General features: G+C 49.6%; 2 protein-coding genes and 1 long non-coding RNA gene across 6 annotated transcripts; 1 reads left to right on the top strand and 2 right to left on the bottom strand.

Annotated features, from left to right (window-relative positions):
• Positions 1–8: 8 nt before the first annotated feature.
• On the bottom strand, positions 9–7,844 carry pwwp2a (PWWP domain containing 2A). The gene is made up of 3 exons (XM_032575475.1): positions 7,002–7,844; positions 4,174–5,743; positions 9–1,843 (listed from the first exon to the last, which is right to left on the bottom strand). The coding sequence occupies exons 1-3, from the start codon at positions 7,811–7,813 to the stop codon at positions 1,766–1,768; spliced, it is 2,460 nt and encodes an 819-aa protein (XP_032431366.1). The 5' UTR covers positions 7,814–7,844; the 3' UTR covers positions 9–1,765.
• A 1,688-nt stretch (positions 7,845–9,532) lies between these two features.
• Positions 9,533–17,726, bottom strand: oatx (organic anion transporter X). Of its 4 annotated transcripts, none has more exons than XM_032575479.1 (16): positions 17,498–17,715; positions 17,242–17,322; positions 16,996–17,163; positions 16,254–16,327; positions 16,057–16,186; positions 13,821–13,924; positions 13,529–13,683; positions 13,014–13,182; positions 12,582–12,705; positions 12,396–12,511; positions 11,589–11,643; positions 11,349–11,508; positions 10,904–11,012; positions 10,747–10,825; positions 10,300–10,427; positions 9,533–9,952 (listed from the first exon to the last, which is right to left on the bottom strand). In XM_032575479.1, the coding sequence occupies exons 2-16, from the start codon at positions 17,266–17,268 to the stop codon at positions 9,802–9,804; spliced, it is 1,749 nt and encodes a 582-aa protein (XP_032431370.1). In that variant the 5' UTR covers positions 17,269–17,322; positions 17,498–17,715; the 3' UTR covers positions 9,533–9,801. The 4 variants fall into 4 exon arrangements, 3 of the variants coding, with proteins under 3 accessions (XP_032431370.1, XP_032431372.1, XP_032431373.1); XR_004340868.1 differs by having other exon boundaries at positions 9,929–9,952; positions 10,747–10,821; positions 17,498–17,726; XM_032575481.1 differs by having other exon boundaries at positions 17,242–17,715.
• On the top strand, positions 10,373–12,244 carry LOC116727843 (uncharacterized). Its single transcript, XR_004340869.1, has 2 exons — positions 10,373–10,483; positions 10,737–12,244. It is a non-coding gene; the product is annotated as an uncharacterized LOC116727843 (long non-coding RNA).
• Positions 17,727–18,903: the final 1,177 nt, after the last annotated feature.

The following is an 18,903-nucleotide window of genomic DNA, read 5'->3' as shown; positions in this document are numbered from 1 at the left end:
CAGGAAAATGTTTCACACATGCAGCATTTTTATTGCATTTCCATCTGTAAACAATATTAAAACAATTTCCTGTCTGCATCATTTTCAACTCAAACAAAAAGAAGAAAAAAATCAAACCTTCAAAAAGTTATCAGACAACCAGTTAAAACCAGTTCAGACCAGTTCCCACTGGTTCAATCGCAGGATGCTGATTTAAACTAGTTTAGAACATTTTAGAAGGTGTGGAAACCAGTTGAGACCAGGTCAGACCAGTATTAACCAGTTCAACTAACTTCAGCCCAGTTCAAAATAGTTTATACAAGTTTTAACAAGGTCAGGCAGTTATAACCAGTTAAACCAGTTTTAGCCAGTTCTGACCATGTCAGGCACATTTAATCTACTTCTCACCAGTTCAAAGGATTGTTTACTGGTGCAGTTAAACTTTGTGGAACCAGTTCCAACTGATTTAACCTATTTCAGACCATTAATACCCAGTTCCGACCAGTTTAAACCAATTTAAACATGTTTTAACCCGGTTAGATCAGATTAAACTACATAGCAGTTTTAATCAGATAATATTGAAATAAATTCAGACATTGAAACCATTTCAGACCAAACCAGTTTAAATATCCACTCTGACCCGATTAAATTCATTAGTTCCCACTGAAATACTTTGACTGGACCAGGAACTGGGCAGATCTGACAAGTCACTGGGAGAATCAGCTGCTAGAGAACCTGTTCTCTGATTGGCTGATTTGGAGAGCCGACTCATGGGACCAAAATTCACCAGCGCTTTGCCACGCCTCCAGAAAAGTAGCTGGAGGACAAAGACCCGACCGGACTGGACCAGATCACAACGGACCGGATCCAACCATTCCAGAGAAAAAGAACGGAATAGGCACAAGCAAACCGGACCAAACTGGACCAGAGGAACCATCGTGAGACTGAAATGAGCTGAAAACTACGAGTAGAACCGGATGAAGCGAGGATGAGGACGTGAAGGAGGAAGAAACTCCCTGGTCACCTGAAGCGTCCAATCAGAACCAGACACTGAGAGGAACAGGACGCAGGCGGTCTTCCTGTCCAGCAGAGCTTTGGGTATCATTCAGGGGAGTGAGGGATGGTCCTGCCAGACTGGTTCCCAGTTCATCACAGCCTGTGTTGACTTCAACCCAACCCCAGCATCCGACGTCTTCTTCTCTGCTGATGTTCTGCGGCTCATTTCTGAGCAGGAAGTCCCTCAGCCGCAGCAGGAAGGAAGCGTGCTTCAGACTGCTGTTGACCATGCCAGGTCCATGTTTGGCCCCAGCGCCTCCACAGTGTAACTAAACCTCTGGCATTTCACGCAGAAATATTTCCGGGTCACGTTAACCCGATCAATAAAGATGAGAATCACATCTGGTCCGACATTTTAATAATTTGCATCCGATTCAAAACCAAATAAAAACTTATCACTTTTTCATTTTTGTCTGAAAATGGATCAGAACGGATCATTTTCTCTGACCTGTGCAGCGTGGAGCCGCCGCTCAGCCCTCCCACCGCTTCACCTGGAGCCACACCCAGGTGAGGAGTTGGGGGCGGAGCCTCACCTGCTGGTTCCAACTGAAGATGGCGTCTGCAGGTGAGGAAACTCTCCATAAGGAGCCAAGCTGAGTTGATCAACTGATCAATTTCTGATTGAAGGACGCAAGAACCTATAACCTGTACCTAGTATCCATGGAAACACAGCAGTAAGATCAATACATTGATTTTTCTTCATAAATATAAACTCTGCCTTAAATATTGATTATTGATGTCCATGTGTGTTCAGACCCCGCCCCTGCGTGAAGCCGGCCTCCAGCGTCAGCAGCTCTTCAGCGGCGCGCTGCAGAGACACAGAAAGGCTGTTTACACTTTATTCACATCATCAATTCATTGATTATTGGCTCGGTCTGAACCAGGTGCTTCCAGCTGCTCTCCATCTTGTGCTCAGGTCACACAATAAACGCCACCCACTGACAACGGTGTGAGCTTCGCTGCTGTTTCAGATCATCAACTCATCTCAGACAAAAACAACCTGAATAAAAGCTAAAAGTTTTAAATCATGATTTCATCCTTGAAGGAAAAAGCTCCAAACCAACTCGGACCTGAGGTTCAGTTAATCAGTCTGACCTCCGCAACCCAGAGGTCACAGAACCTGCCTGACAACAGAAAGTAGGCCACAAGATTTCCAGAAGCAGCTCTCATGTGCAGAACCTCCAGAGCACATGAGAAACCCCCGAGGAAGACAGAAAGCTAACCGCTAACACCTAAGCTATAACCGCTACCAGCTAAGCTATAACAGCTAACTGCTAAGCAATAACAGCTAACAGCTAAGCTATAACCGCTACCAGCTAAGCTATAACAGCTAATCTCCAACAGTTAAACTGTAAGTGCTGACTGCTACATCGCTGAGGAATAAAATTGATCATCTATTGCTGGAATTGACAAAATAAATAAGACACAGGAAAATTTCCTCACTAAACTCACACCCCCACTAGCAGAGCCGGACTGAACCCTGAGGAGAACCGGCCTGAACTAGAACCTCCTCCATTTAGAGGAGGTTCTAATTGGACCAGGGACATATCTAGGAGTTACAGGTCTGGAACATCTACAGCGGATCAGTTCAGGGACGTCACGAATCTACAGACAGAGCTGCATCTATCTATAAAGTATCTATATGGGGTGGCCTAGTCAAAGTCTAGTATTTAACCAGAAACGCTGCAGCCTGACTCCCAACAGGTTCCTCCAGCTGGAAAACCCGCCAGTGTCTGAATTAAAGCCCCCGGCAGAGCAGGAGTCAAAGTTCACCCAGTGATGCCAGAAACTCGTTCCCACTGGAAACACTTGATGGGACCAGTTACTGCGTTCAGGTTGTGAATACTTTTCCACCCAGGAAACCTGCTCATTTCTCAGGTTGTCTGATGCTGACACGCGTTGATGATCTGAAACCCTCAGAGGAATCTGGAAGGGGCGTGAATACTTTCTACAGACTGATTCAGCCAGTGCCTGCTGGGACTCTCCCACTCTGAAGCCGCTCTGCAGACCAGTTTACCCAACATCTGTTTGCAGGTGAGAAAGTCTGAGGCGTGCCCATGAGCAAGGCACCGGCAGTCAAACAGAGGGGAATGTAATGGTGCCCACGGAAATGATGACGCCCACGATGGTTAAAGAGCAGTTGGACAGTTTATTAACAGATTCAAACAGAAAGACATGTACACTGGTCAGAGTCTCTGATCTGCAAACAGACGGTAAAAAGAGTCCGACAGTCACAGCAGAGAGAAGATCCACCTTCATCATCCTCATCTGGCTAACAGTCAGTGTGTCCTACCTGTCCCACCTGTCCCCGGTCCATGAACTCAGGCTCAGGGCTCCAAACACAGAACGAGTGAGACGTCAAAACATCCTCCTGGTTTACGTCTCTGAACGTAAACCAGGAGGATCCAAGAGCTACATCGAACAATCTGATTGGCTAAAACTACTTCCTGTTTACTGGAACCCACCTTACTGGGAACCAGTTGGGAACCATATTAAAGGTACCCAGTTTACCAACGAACTGAACTGACGGTTGGAGCCAATCAAACGCAGCTGCGATGATGTAAGCACACTAGGGACCAGAGTGTGTGACTCCCGACCATGTTCTGGACCCGCAGCCTCAGTTTGGACCACACTCAATTTCACAGTTAAATGTCTAAACAGAACTTCAAAATAAAGTACAAATATTTTCAGTCAAACTCGACAGGAAGTGATGTCAGTGTGTCAGCATTTCAAGCCCCAGTAAGACCTGAAGGGGGCGCCAGAGCGTCATCGATAGATACAAAAATAAAACTGTCAGCCATTTTGATTGATGACCTCACCATTATGGAGCCTGATGAGAGATTAGTGTTTACAACAGGTCAGGTAAGAGTGATGTCATCATGATGTCAGCCTGATGAGCCAATCATCGCTCTGAATCTCCTGATAAATGATGACATCAGTGAGCTGAAATGCTGCCACCTGACCAGGTGGAAGCTTAAGCACCGCCCCCTGCCATCTGAGGCTCCTCCCCTCCTCTCCACACAGGAAACAGTCTTTATTAGTCTGGGTTGGCTCCTCCCAGTGAATGAAAGGGGCGGGGCCAGTGTAATAGGGGCGGGGCCTATGCTACGTCTCGAACTGCGTGAGCAGCGCACGGACCTCTGGCGTCAGCTGCTTGGCGGCGCTAGCGGCCTCGGCGATGGCCCGGCGGTACGGCCCCTTCCTCTTCTTGTCGAAGCGCGACTGGAACGTCTCGAGGAAGGGCGAGAGCTGCGCCAGCGGCAGGAAGGAAGTGGTGGGCGAGCCGAACCAGGAGACCCGCGCCTCCTGCCGCACCGCCAGCCCCGTGTCACCGCGGCGCGCCACCGTGATGCCCAGCACGCGTGCCGGCCACCAGGGGAAGCCGTAGATCTTGGCCCAGACGATGTCGCCGACGCACACGGTGCGGCCGTCCGGCAGCAGACACTTGGACACGGACTTGGAGAAGACGGACGACGAGGACGAAGACGAGGAGGAGGAGGACGTGGACGACTTCCTGCGGCGCTTCGGGTCGCCGTCCTCCTCGTCCTCGCCCGCCAGCGGGGTGCACAGAGGGACGAAAGAGGAAGGTGGGGGTAGGGGAGGGGCAGAGGAAGAGGAGGGGGGGTCCCCGGGGGGCGGGAGGTCAAAGGTCTCTGTGGAGCTGCACTCTGAGTGGGAGGAGTCTAGGGAGCAGGAGGACGGCAGGGGAGGCTCCGCCTCCTGCCAGCCAGCTCCTTCCTGCGCCTCTCCGTCACTCGTTTCTATGGCGACAGCGGCTGGGGGAGGGGTGGGAGGAGCTGGCGGCGAGGGGGTGGGGCTTGTAGCGGTTCGGGGCGACGCCTCAGAGGCGGAGCTCGGCGCCGGGTCGTCGGTACGATACCTTTGAGGTTTGAGGCGCATTCTGGGTGGCAGCGGCCCAGGGACAGTGGCACCGCCCGGGTTCTGCAAGCGGCGGGTGAAGTGGACCTTCTGGCCGTGATTCTGCAGCGCCGCGGCCCGGGTCACCGCCTTGCCACGGTCCTGGTTCTGGTCTTTGGGCCGGCGGTGCGGAGCCAACTTCTGGAGGACCTTGCGAGCGTCGGGACGGTCTGCCGCCGGGGTCAAACCCTTCTTAGAGTTCAGTTGCAGGCGCATCCGGCCAGATGCTGCCGTCGAGGAAGAGGAGGAGACCACACCTCTCAGGACACGCCGCGAGGACTGCGGCCCCTGTAACCCTGACGACCGCTTGTCGGTACTGCGCCCCGACTTGTCGTCCATCTTCAGACGCTTCAGCTCCGAGGACATTGGAGCGTCCGCTGGCCGGCGCCGCCGCGTCGCCTCCTCCCCCCGTCGCGCCTCCCGATGGCCACCTGATGCCACCACACCTTTGCACTTATCACAGAGCACCTGGCGGGGGCGGAGCTTGATGGCATTCATGATGGAGGTGGGCTCCTCGCTGCGGTAACGCCGCTTCGGCCTCTTGATCTTACGAGGCGGCGGCTGAGGTAAGGCCTGGTGGTAGGTGTCCCTGATGAACAAAGGCGGCGGGTATGGCGCCCCCTCCTGGAACAGCGGCGGCGGCTTGGGGCCGCATGGCTGGGGGGCGGCTGCCTCGTCCAGCTCGGTGCTCGGCCTGTCGCTAGCGGCGGCCGTCTGCAGAGACGCCGTAGGACGGCAGTGGTCGTCTCGTCTGGGAAACACAGTGACAGGAATCCCGAAAGGTCCAAACCTGCAGAGACAGGGCAGTACTGTTATAACCAGAACAACGGCTGGTACCAGTACATCTGATCAATAGAATCGACCGGATCAGACCCGGGTCAAAACCCCCTCACAACCGACCCAGATAGCAACACCAAGATTTGGAGAGTCTGAATGGTTCTGGCTCAGCTTACTTCCAATCTGGTTGTTTTTGGCCCAGAACTTCTGAACCAAAACCTGCTGAGTCATCAGCTGGTCTGGAAGGGTCAACCCTAACCCAACGAGAATTCCTGCAGCGCTGGATGAGAGGAACCCAACTAGAACCATTCTGTCAGAACCAACCAGGTGGGTGGGCATCAGGTGAAATAAAGCTGCTATCATCATCATCATGTTGACATTTGTTTTTTAATACTTAATTTTTATCTAGTGGCTCTTTAATTTTACTGTCTGTATTAATGGGCTACATAATTTCCTTCATGATCAATGAACAACCTAACTGTTCTGACCATAGGTGGCCAACCTCAACCAGTCTCTCTCTAGAGACCAAGCTGGCTGAGCTGTGTTACTGAGACCAAGGTCTGTAGAGGTTCTGTAGATCAGGGTTCTCCCAGTCCAGTCCTCAAGGGCTACATGATACAACTTTTAGATGCATCTCTGCTCAAACACACCTGGATCAAATAACCTGCTTGTTCCCAGCCTATTACTGAGCTGAATGAACGCTGCTGAGGGAATTCAGATATTTTGGAGCAGAGATGCAACTAGAAGTTGCAGGCTGGTAGCCCTTGAGGGCCGGACTGGGAGACCCCTGCTGTAGAGGTTCTGCCTCTGGTGCACAAAAACATCAAATGTGACCCAAAACTCAGCCGGACACCATGTTGTTTTGATAGTGAAGACAACTGACGAAAGCTCTGAGGACAATTGACGAAGGTTCTGGACCTTTGAACCCATGTAGAAACCAGAACCAAAACAATGCTGCCGATCCGGTTCTGTCAGAACCAGCTCTGTCAGAAGAGACCCTTATGCAGAGACGAGAACTTGGAGATGATGTGGAGAACCTGACACTGGCTCAGCTACTGGAAAAACACCAGAGAAGAAGAAGGTCTTCCACTGATGAATGGATGGATCCAGCCAGAAACCATCAGAACTTTTCAGGGCCAACCACTAACCGGGTCGGTTCTGACCACTGACCCTAAACCCACATGGCATGAGAAGTTCTGTTCTGACCCTGTTAGGTTCTGGTCACAACAATACAAAACCTGCTGGGTGGGTGTTGTGGGTGTGATCGGTACCTTTTGGACACGTCCATCAGAACCCCAGAGAAGACCTGCTCCCCCAGCCGGAACGACACCACCAGCGCGTCATCGATCACGTGCTCCAGGCTCACTCGGACCTCGGCACCAGGACTCAGGTCCAGCACAGAACTCGGTTCCGATCCAGAGCTATCCTCGAGCTTCGGTCTCGCTGAGCTCTTACAGAACCCGTTGGCGGGTTCTGAGTTCTCATCCAAAACTGAATCCTCCGTAGGTCCAGGTACCAACTCCTCTTGCTCCAGAATCGTGTAACACCGGTCCAGTTCCGTGGTCTCGGTAGGTTCTGCCGGTTCGGCCAGAGATATACCGGCCTCAGAGACCGGAGCGGGGTCCGGAACCGAGTGCAGAAAAACTGCGGGGGGTTGCGGGTCCAGGGGAATGGTTTGATAGGTACTGGTACTGCCTGAGTTCGGCAGTCCGGGAAAGACCCTCTCAGAACCGCTGCAGTCCACCGGGAGGTTCGAAAGGCCTGTGGTCGCGGTTTGGTCCGGGTGGACGCCGCTCCGGTTCAACACATCTTCTGTGGTCCCGCTCCGGTCTAGCTGACCCTCTATGGTTCCGTCTGTCGCGGGTAAAACCGGTCCCGCCCCGGGGTTCTGCTCCGGACCAACATGGCGGCTCTCCCTGGATTCTCCGTTGTCTGGGTTCCCGCCTGGACTGGATTCTGGGCCGTCGCTGGGTTCCGCCGGAATCTCGTGATGTGCGGGGCTGTACGGTCCGGGTTCCGGCAGAATCTCGGACCGTGTTGTGGTCGGAACCGCAGCTCCTGGCTCCGCAGCCACGGCCGCCATTTTGTTCCGTTGATCTACTGAGTGGCGATGAAGCCCCGCCCTCCTGCTCCACGGCCTCTTGCCTAGAGCTGCTCTGATTGGTCCGATGTCCTGTCAGTTAATGACAGCGGGCAGAGCGACGTCTGTGATTGGCTGATTCAGCGAGACTCTGTGACCACGCATCGTTTGTCAGCCGGTGAAACAGGCGGCGCATCCTGTGGTCGGAGCTTCTTCCTATGAAACCCACCGGATCTCCGGCGGGAAGACCCGTTAGGATCCAGCAGCAGGATCACGTGACTCACGTGATCCACATCACAGCAAAATCTCTTAAATAAATTAATAAAGAACTCCAGGCTATTCATAAGCCTGGAGTAACATAACATCTGTATATTAAAATGTTCCACTTTATTAGTTGTTATTGATGCAATCAGGCTGGATTCATCTGAGCAGGTAAGATGTTGTGACTCCTCCCTCACTGCTGCCACCATCCACATATTCTCTGTTCTCCATCCAGAGATGTTCTTCCAGACTCAGCATTTATCTGCTTCCCTGTTTCTCAACAATGAAGGAGTCACTGATGTATTACTTCTCCCTATAGAAAATCAGTGCTTCCTCTGACAGCATCTGACTTCTCAAAGCTTTGGTTGTAGAAGATGTTTGCTCGCGCTAATTCTGGCTCTGGCCTGAAGGAGGTTTTATTCCTGTTATATGGATGTTATTTCTTTCTACTGCCACTTGATGAAGCCAGTGAATGTCTGGTTTACTCACCATCATAACCTGAACTTGATGTAACGTGAAATTACCAGGATTAAGTTCAATCTGTTTGATGGAGTTTTGGTACTCCTGTACATTGGACGAGTATGTTTGTCTCTCCGGGTGAATTGCTATTGGATACTGGCTGTAGGTAGATGGAGAATTTGTTTGAGAAAACAAGCTCCTCCCACACCACTCAATATCACTTCCAGCTGGGCCATCAACCAGCAAACTGCAGGGGAATGAACCCTGAATGGATCAAAACACAGATGATGACTGAACAGAACCTGAACCGGCTCACTGCAGCTCAGTTTAAAACAAAGCTTAGGGTATAAAGTCTTTATTGCAATCTTAGACAGTAGGTGAACAGTTCTGTTCACATGGACCAGAACTTGATAAAAGAACAGATTTATTAATTCTGTTGATGCCTGTCAGTGACACAACGTAGCCCTTTGAGATCCCAAGATGTGATGGGCATTAAAAAAATGTATTATTATTAATTATTATTATTATAGTACAGAAAAGGACATGACAAAACAAACGGGTAAACTGAAAAGTTGAACAGCAAAAGGGAATTGACCAGAATCAGAATAACCCCAAGGAATAAAACTAAAGCACAAAAACATCTGAAGTCAATTCAATAACATGGAGACAAACAGGAGTCCACAAGGACCAACATGGTGCTGCAGGTCACACACCCTCCAGCAGGGGGAGGAGTTTGGTCTCCCTTCTAGTAGTTTAATGGGAGACAAAGGAGAGACAGCAGTGAGATCATCCAGTGTTCTTCCTGTCTGAGGACCATGTTGCCATGGTGATGCTGAGGATGGAGAGCAACCGTCATCGAAGCTATGAAGGCATCTGAACCTGATGCATGCTAACCTGTGTGGGTAATAGGCCACGCTCCTTTGGATCTGTGATCCCTGCTGAATGTTCTTGAAGCACACAAGACCTGTGAACCATGTGACTGAGAAAAGAAACAGCTCAGACTCAATTTATCAACATGTTTATTGACGGCAGCCAATAAGTGCTTCAGACAATAATCAGTAATCAATAATCAGTGTCTTCAGTCAATTTATTCATATCTCAACTCAAGACATTAAACGCCATTCATCATCTGGTCAGCTCATGTTCTTCTCATCTCTAAACAATCACCTGCTTATTGATTATAGATTAAATTTTACTGTTAAAATTGTCCACATGTCTAATTGGTCTGCTGTGATTGGTCCAGACCCTGTGATGTAGCATCCTGTGATTGGTTAGAGAGCATTGAGGCCACTACCCTCTTTCTCATTCAGTCCTTTTAATGCCACGCCTTCCTTTGTGACCACGCTGCAGTCATCAGGAGAAGCCACGCCCTCTTTCAGAGCCACGCCCTCTTTCAGGTGGGAGCCACAGCTTCCTCCAGTCCTTGACACACAGAATAATTAATGATTCCAATCAGGTTATTTATTAGAGGACAGAACTGATCAGAAAGCTCCAGGGTCATGGAGGAGCAGCGCTCTGGATGCCGTCCATCAAAACTTCCCAGAACCCAGAAAAAAGAACCACAGAACCACGATCACAAGGATCCAGATACCGGGTCTAACCTCAGGATCCCACTGCAGGATCCCACGGTGGGACCTATCTCAGCACGTTTTGAGTTGTTCTGTTTGTGATGTTTGCGTTGTTTCATCAGAACCGGCTGAGGTGCAGCTCTCTGTTTTGGGATTCGGGTCAGAACCTGAAGAGTTCTGGAGCCGCAGCAGACAGCTCACCTGTTTTCCTCCACGTCCTCGATGGTGTCGGGCAGCGGCTTGTTGAGCGTCTCCGGCAGGAAGCAGGCGAAACCGCTGGCCAGCACTGCAGCGCCCCCATAGACCATACTGGGTAGTGCAGGAAACACCTGGCAATGTGAAGAACAGCTCTGTGGGTCGGTTGCTACGGTGATGATGTGATACTGTACGTTTAAGCGGGGAGGTCAAAAAATCTGACATTAACCTTGCTCCAACTGAACCGTTATGATCAATAATTAATCAATACCTAATGTTAGTTTCCTAACAGCTGGACTGTAATTGGCCAAAACCGAACCATGATTACATCTCAATTGGACCTGTTGTACCGAAGCTGAATAAATACTTCCTTGTCCAAGCGGACCAGCTGCTATTTAGCTATAAAATGTACCAGAAGGTTGTGATTTTGGTTCTGGTTCCAGTGGGGCTCACCTCGTCCAGGATCAGAACTGCAGGCGCTGCCATGCTGCCAATCCTCGCCATCGTGGAGACGAAGCCCATTCCTGTCTGCCTGGAAGGACATCACAACATGTTCTGGTAACCCGGTCAGAAGTTCTGATGAGGATGGAACCGGGCCTGTTGGACCCACCTGATGACAGTGGGGTAGAGCTCTCCGGTGTACAGGTAGACGGTGGTGAAGGAGGCCGATGTGAAGGCTTTACCCAGACAGGCTAGGGTGGTTCTGAGGCTCTGCATGTCTGCAGGATAGAGACCAGAACCAGAACCAGATCAAGACAACAGACCGGGTTAAAACCAGAACCACACATCACAAAATGATCAGGGTTAGAATCACAGATTAGAGATTAGATCCGGATCAGAACCAGTGATTTGGCCTGAGTCAGAATCAGAACCACACTGTGAGTCGAGTCAGAATTTAACACATAATCTGAACAAAGATTAGAGACGGAGTCAGGATCAGAACCAGAACGGGAGATAGTTCTGGAAACCCAATAAAGACGGGGTAGAGATCAGATCTGGAATCAGGGTGAGTCAGGACTGGATTTAGGGTCATATCAGAACCAGAACCTCTGTACCTGTGGGGACAAAGATGTTGGCAAAGATGATGACAGCCGACAGGAACAGGCACGACACCTGGGAGACCCGCCTGCCCAGGTAACTGAGCATACCCAGAGCCAAGAACTTTGCAGGAATATCTACAGCTCCAAAGATGATCTGCATCAGGTAAATACTTACCTGGAACGACCCACAGCCAATCAGAACGCAGTTCACTCCAGAAACAAGGAAGACAGGTGAGCAGAAATCAGAGAACTCACCCCGAACTTCTGCAGGTCCATCGCCAAACCATAGTAAGCAAAACTGGTGGAGAACCTGCAGACAGGTACACAGGTAAACACCTGCACAGGTAGAGATTGTAATAGAAAATTTTGTTTTTAGCCTTATTTATTTTTGATGGAACTGATTATACTTTTTTAACATTTATTTACTGATTATAGCTGCTGTGTTTTTGTATTTCTGCAAGATGTGTTTTTCCATTAGAGAAGTTTCCAGATAATGTTTAGCTGTTTCCGCAGCCGTGATAGTATAAGAGACCTGAAGACATCTTGGGTAAAATGCTTAAGCTGGCAGTTGTCTTAAAGGACTGACGTGTGGAATGTAGTTTGTACCCTTGTTCGACCCAGCACCCATGAGAAACTGACAAAGAAAAATTAGAAGTTTCTCCTGAAACCCTTATCGGTTCTCTTTCCTGCCATAAAATCGTCCCCTCCAAGAGGTGAGGGATAGTTCATGAGGTGGGGGTAAGCACTGTGGTCCATCTGGCAATAGACCAGACTTTGGGTGGGTCTTTTCCTTGCTGTGACTTTACAACAATGTGATGTGACTGTGTTCAGGGCTCTTCTCCTGACTGCATTCAGTGAGACGGGACTTCGAACGCTTTTTGCCTTCGAATAAATAAACTTAAAGACAAAGATTAATCGTTCTCTTATTATTGAAACAGATTCTCATTCTTTGATAAATGAAATTTCTATAACAAGATTCACTGTGAACACCTAACCCCAACAGGAACAGCAACATGAAGGAAAGAAACAGGTGAAGCTGGTTAAAACTTGTGAATTTCTCACCAGACGGCTGTCAGACAGATGGAGATGCGTCTTATCCTTCTGGTCTTCACCAGATCGAAGGCTGTAAACGATGAACGGCTCGACTCAATCTCTTTACTCATGTGAGAGTGAAGTACCTGTAGTAACGTGGTGCCAAAGTCAGGTCTTCATTGGTCAGAATACAGCTGACATGTAGTCAGAGGTTACCTCTAAGGTCAGTTTGTTGATGGCCTCTGGTCTCCGATTGATCCGAGCGACTCTGTGGAGACCCTTTAAGGCTTCCTCAGACCGACGGTTCAGCACCAGCCAACGAGCTGACTCTACATACCACCTGACCAATCACATGACAGACATTCAATCACCTGACCAATCACAGGACAATCATAGGAAGGTACAGTGGACTCCCCACCCTCCTCATTCCCCACCCTGCCTGTTTTTCCCCGTTCTGGTGTTGGAAGAATCTGTCTCGACTCCATCCCTGGTGCAAAGGTATATTTGGTGTATGAACTATTAAGAGAAGTAGCTAGGAGCATTTTTAGACGTGGTCTCGAGTATTTATAGATGTTAGCAGTTGGTGGGCGCCTGTGGTCCCTAACCCCCATGAATCCCGGGGATCCACTGTACCAGGGCTTCACTGACCAGCTGTAGGTGAAGAACAGGAACTGAGGAGCGCAGACGACCAGCTGGAGCTTCCTCCAGTCTCTCAGCCAGTAGGCAAGACCTGCCAAGATCATCTGACCAAAGGTGAAGAAGAAGGAGGTGAGAGTTCCCACTACTGTCCGGGTTTTGGTTGGGATCCACTCCACCTCTGAGGAGAGACAGGAAGGAAGACGGTCAGTAGGCGAGCACAGATATTGCAGCTGTTCTACTTTATCCAACAATAAACAAAGAATGTTAATATTTCTAATAATTACATTTCTCCAATAATCTAACATTTAAAAAGGGGGAAGTACAGAAATTACTGAAATTTTGGTTTAATTTTCTCAATGAAGGAGAAGAAGAAGAAGAGCTCTTCAGAAAAAGTTTTCACTTAAAACATTTTGACGCCCCCTACTGGGGAAATGTGTTGTTACAGCTCTAAGCTCTTTAGCTAAATGATTAAACAGACAAACCGACAGGCAACCAGTCAGACATGTAAACAGGTAAACGTGTACTGAGTGAGACTCCGTTGAGGATGATTCCAGACATGGCCATCCCGCTCAGAAACCTGAAGATGCAATAGGCGGTGTATGAAGGAGAGAGGGCGGAGCTACAACCAAGCACAGCCAGCTGTAGATATGACCATATAAGGACAGACTTCCTGCCAAACCTGAGAGACAAACAGAGTGTTAGGAAATGCCTATGGCTGATAGAAATGACATGAATTCAGACTTAGTATATAGAACATGTCTGATGGTTCCCACAGCCCTGATGGGTCAGGTGAAACTCTGACCAGGTGAGTCTCACCTGTCCGACAGGCCACCAAACACAATGGCTCCGGTTAAAACGCCACCCATATAGATGGTCTGGATCATCTGCTTCAGAGGACGCAGAGAGCACACCAGGTCCCACTGAGACAGACGGGTGGAGAGATAAAGTCAGGTTGGGGCATTAGAAGCTCTGAAACATGAAGCAATTTATTATCGTAAAGTGAATTAATGTGATTAATGTTGTTATAAATTTGGTCATTAATGTTACTGTTGTTATTAGCACTGTCTCTAATGTTGGTATTAATGTTATTAATTAGAGCTGGGCTGCTCAGAGTGGTAGCATGTTGGAGTCGCTTTGAACTTTCATTGACATTTTTTCTTTTTCAAACTTTCATTCTTGCCTTTCTGGAGTAAAAGCTGAAATAATACCACAGCTGAAGCCAGAAGTCCAAGAGGAGTCGAAAAGGAAGCGTCTACTTCCTGTTAGGAGGATGGAGTTATTGTCATACTGCAGGATCCAGTTTGGCTTCAGTTGTAATATTTTGACAGATGGTCTCAGATTCTCCTCTACCTCCCTCTGACAGACGATGGAGTCCATGGTGGATGTGAGATGGTCAGGTTCTGCTTACCTATCTGAGGAAGCAGACAAGCACATTTCAGGAACCCCTGAAATTTGCTTATCACCATGGAGACGGAGACGCCATCATACACCTGCTCCACCCCCCTGTCACCTGGACAAAGCAGCGGATCTGAGGATCAGGTTATCTGATTTCTCCATTTAGCCTAATCTGCTCTACAGATCGGTGAGTCTCCAGCAGACTCAGTTGGCGCCTCGGCCTCACCTGGATCTATGGCTGCCTCACTAACAGACCACAGTTTGAGACAAGGACTGTGTGGAGTCGGTCTCGCTTCAGCGCATGGCTCTGGTTCTGGAACCAGTCTCCTTGAGAGAGGTTGGACACTCTTCCACTCTGGAGTTGCCCATGGTGAGAGGCGACGGGCAGGAGTGAGCAAACTTGTTGCACCAAATCTTGGTGCCTGAACATTGGTGTTCAACCCGCTGAATGAGAGGGTAGCCTCCCTCCGCCTATGAATGTGGGGACGGGTTCTGACTGTTGTTTGCGCTTATGCGCCAAACAGCAGTTCAGATTATCCTCTCTTTTTGGAGTCCTTAGAAGGGCTACTGGAGAGTGCCCCTCTGGGGGACTTTCACGCCTCCATTGTTGAGGCGGCTTATTGGAGCGGCAACCCTCCAACCTGCTGGAGGACACCTTCAGTGAGAGATGCTGTCAGGCTGAAGAAGGAGTCCTGTCGGGCCTTTTTGGCCTGCGGGACCTTAGAAGCAGCTGATGGGTACAGGCAGTCCAACGGGTGGTTGCTGAGGCAAAAACTCGGGAGTGGAAGGAGTTCAGAGAGGCCATGGAGAAAGACTTCTGTCTCAGGAGAGGGAAGCAGTACGGCACCAACACTGTTTATAGAGGGGATGGTGTGATGCTGACCTAGACTCGTGATGTTGTGGGCCAGTGGGCAGAATACTTCAAAGACCTCCTCAGTCCCACCAACATGCCTTCCATTTTCTTTGCAAGGTGTCTGGGCTCTCCCTTAGAGAGAGAAACTCAGTCATCCAGGAGGGGCTCAGAGTAGAGCCTCTGCTCCTTCACATTGAGAGGAACCAATTGAGGTGGATCAGCATGTGGTGAGGATGGAGACTTCCTGGTGAGGAGTTCAGGTCCTACCGGGAAAAGACCCAGAGGAATGGCTTAGGAATATAAAAACCTCGGTGTTCATCTGGACAGATTGGTGACATAGTTCGCTTGAAGAAGAACAGAGCGACTGGAGGAAGATAAGATCCTTCAAGGTTTTTATCTAACATCAGTCTGTTGATGAAAGCGCCATCAGAACTGAACTAGGGACCTGAATAGATGACGATGCAAAGAAGGATTTTTCATTAAACCAAGTAAATTCTAGCTAACCCTGTCCATTCTCTTCATCAGAGTGTCTTCAGTCAGAGGCTTCTTCAGATTCGCTGTAACAGACTGCTACGGGAGATCTGTCCTGCCAACAGCCATCACGATCTACAACATTTAATTTCCTTTTGGGATTAATAAAGTACTTGGATTTGAATTTAATGCTATTATTAATGTTATTATCAATGTTATTAATGCTATTAATCCAGTTAGTAATGTTATTAATGCTGTTAATGTTGTTATCAGCCGCAGGCTGAATCCAAACCAATCATCTCCTGCTTTCCATCAGCCAATCACAGCTGTTACCTCGGAGACGGTGGTGGCTGAGAACTCTGATTGGTCGAAGCTCCATCCATCCACGCATCCTTCGGTCTGCAGCTCGCTGGCATTCAGAGAAATGTTCAGGCTCAACATGTGCCACTGCGGCTCCACGTACCTGAGTTAGGACAGGAAGTGATGTCAGAGATGTCACCACAGAGAACAAATGGCAGAAACCAGTTTACCTCCTGCAGCGGTCGAGTCTATTTCCTGAAGGATCTGGAGGGATGAAGACCTTCAGCAGCTGCTCCTCGTCTACCTGAAGCAGCCAATCACAGCCCCGCATTAGAACAGCCAATCAGAGCTCCGCATTAGAACAGCCAATCAGAGCTCCGCATTAGAACAGCCAATCAGAGCAACGCTTTAGAACAGCCAATCAGAGCACCGCTTTAGAACAGCCAATCAGAGCTCCGCATTAGAACAGCCAATCAGAGCTCCACATTAGAACAGCCAATTAGACTGCATCAGCTCTGTTTCATGCACGTAAAAAATGAGTATTGCGTGAACATAAGCAAACTTTTCCTGCTGTGGAAAAGCGCAGCAGCCACACAAACGTTTTCAGCCGACGATAATGAAACTGAGCCTCATTTAGCCTGATATACAAAAACATTTGAAGCCATAATAGATCTCCCATCCACTCTGGAGTATTATCTGCTGAGTTCAAAGAAACATTTTCACTTGATTTGATCCTTTCTTTCTTTATTTTTTCTGTTAGGTTTTGTAATGTGACGCTGTGAGCCTGGAAAGACATGCGGGTTCATGCAGCTGAATGTTTCAGGATTTCCTTGTGAGGAAAGCGTGAAAACTCAAACTGAGAACTCTGAAGCACGAGGCCCACACTGAGCCTCCAGCAGCTTCATCATGTCTCCTCTGCTGCCTCCTGATTGGCTGAGTGGCTCTTCCAGAACCTGGAGGAGAGACAGTTACCTGGTAGGTGCGCCCCAGGTCATGCAGGCTCTGATTGGTCGCTGGTTTGCAGTGGTGGACCGGGATTCCTGAGACGAAGTTGTTGAGCAGGTTCTGACTCGCCGTCATCAGACCAGGTAAACTGATTAGTATCACATGGATCCACTGGTACCTACCAAAGCCGCCCACCTCAACCATGGCAGCCAGACAACAGTAAAGTTACTCATCAGGTGATCGGAGCGCCGCAGAGGAAGAGAGCGGACTCACCTGGTCCAGCAAGTCGGTGAAGCCCATCCCAGGGTCGCAACGTGGACAGTCAGGAGCGGCCTGGACACGTCAGTGTCCGAACTGCAGGTCCGTCACAGCAAAACTCATCAACCACCCAAAACCTACCCACTAACATCCCAGACCGTCCAAACCACCCCCGTCTCCCTGGGACCCGAAACCTGAACGATCTGAACAGTCTGGGGAAATTCCTGAAGGATTACAGAAAAAGAAAAGAGGATTTTCTGGCTGTACTTACCGTCTGCAGGCTGCTGGAGGACTGGAGGACTGGAGGACTGGAGGACTGGAGGACGGAGCAGAGTGGAGCAGCAGAGGACGACTGCAGGGGGTTAATGATTGGACAAGGAAACAGGACTGAGTCCAGCGCTGAGCCACTCTGGTTGATGCTAACGGCCTCGGATCAATGAGTCTCCAGAAGGTTAACCTTTGACCCTACGGCCAGTTTCACCAGTCCACCTGCTGCTTTGACCTGGGTTGGTCCAGAACACCCTGTCCCGCCCTCCCACCTCCGTCTGTTTCACTGACCCGGCTCCTCGCTGGTCCAGCTGAGTCCCAGACAACAAACATCCCAGCAGGTCGGCCGAGCCTCGCAGCATCTGTGGTCGGTCACATAGTTTGTCACATAGAGCCGCTCAGCCAATCAGGAGGCAGCAGAGGAGACATGATGAAGCTGCTGGAGGCTCAGTGTGGGCCTCATGCGTAAGAGTTCACAGTTTGAGTTTTCATGCGTCCCTCACAAGGCATGGAGGGAATCCTGAAACATTCAGCTGCATGAGGCTACGCTGCGTTCCTCCATTCATCCTGATCTGCAGGAAGCAGAGCTGCAGGTGCTGCATGGACCGCCCTGGTTCCGCCCTGGTTCTGCCCACAAATACAAAATATGCACAACGCTTCTGCCATGACTCGCAGGAACCATGGCAACAACCCCTGATTTCCAACAGTAAAAAAAGACGTCTTTCTAGGCTCACGGGATCTTCTTACAAAACATAACAAAAATAAAAGGGTTAGGGTCTCCAGCAGCCTGCAGATGCTAGGGTTAGTCCTAACCCTACTCCAAAAAGTCAAATTTAGAGAATATGATCAGTTCATGGTAGCATCGCTGCCTTGCAGCCAGAAGGTCCTGGGTTCGATTCTGAGACCTGGGCCGGGTCTCGGTTTGCATGGTGGATTCTCTCGGGGTACTCCAGCCTCCCACAGGAGGAAGACTAGGTCTCAAATTCTCCTCAGGTGTGTGGTTCATTCTGTCTGTCTCTGTGATGAACTGATGACCTGTCCAGAGACACATGAGAGCATCACAAGCAGAATATAAACCTGTTCTATTCATAAAGATCACCGACACCCGGGAACCGGACAGTAGCATGAGGTCCAACTTAGGGAACCTGATGGACCAACAGGCGACCTCTGGTCTGCTCCAGCCTGGGTTGGGTCATACCTCACCAGTAATTCTTCCTCTACTGCCCCCGCCTCAAGGCGTCCCCCAGGGCTCGGTGCTCTTCTGTTCGTCCTTTACCTTCTCCCTTTTGGAAGCATCTCCCTTCAGCCCTCAATCTTCATTACATTCCACCAAACTTTTCCTAAGCTGAACCATGACAAACGTAATGATAGACTCCGCCCATCCTAGACTCCACTCAAAACTCTGCTGCT

This window comes from Xiphophorus hellerii, chromosome 11 (genome assembly GCF_003331165.1).
Source record: "Xiphophorus hellerii strain 12219 chromosome 11, Xiphophorus_hellerii-4.1, whole genome shotgun sequence".
Classification (NCBI taxonomy): domain Eukaryota; kingdom Metazoa; phylum Chordata; class Actinopteri; order Cyprinodontiformes; family Poeciliidae; genus Xiphophorus; species Xiphophorus hellerii.
The sequence above is the reverse complement of the archived record's forward strand: the minus strand, read 5'-3'. Positions and strand labels throughout refer to the sequence as shown.

What these genes read in the sequence shown, in the direction of transcription:
- pwwp2a (XM_032575475.1), bottom strand. Translation starts at nt 7,813, where the DNA reads ATGGCGGCCGTGGCTGCGGAGCCAGGAGCTGCGGTTCCGACCACAACA. An exon ending in CTGATGGACGTGTCCAAAAG is followed by an intron (nt 5,744 to 7,001) that starts GTACCGATCACA and finishes CTGTCTCTGCAG; the next exon opens with GTTTGGACCTTTCGGGATTC. An exon ending in CCAAGCAGCTGACGCCAGAG is followed by an intron (nt 1,844 to 4,173) that starts GTCCGTGCGCTG and finishes GTGTCTCTGCAG; the next exon opens with CGCGCCGCTGAAGAGCTGCT.
- oatx (XM_032575481.1), bottom strand. Translation starts at nt 17,268, where the DNA reads ATGGGCTTCACCGACTTGCTGGACCAG. An exon ending in CCTCAACGGAGTCTCACTCA is followed by an intron (nt 13,183 to 13,528) that starts GTACACGTTTAC and finishes GTCTCTCCTCAG; the next exon opens with AGGTGGAGTGGATCCCAACC. An exon ending in CAACATCTTTGTCCCCACAG is followed by an intron (nt 11,013 to 11,348) that starts GTACAGAGGTTC and finishes TCTATCCTGCAG; the next exon opens with ACATGCAGAGCCTCAGAACC.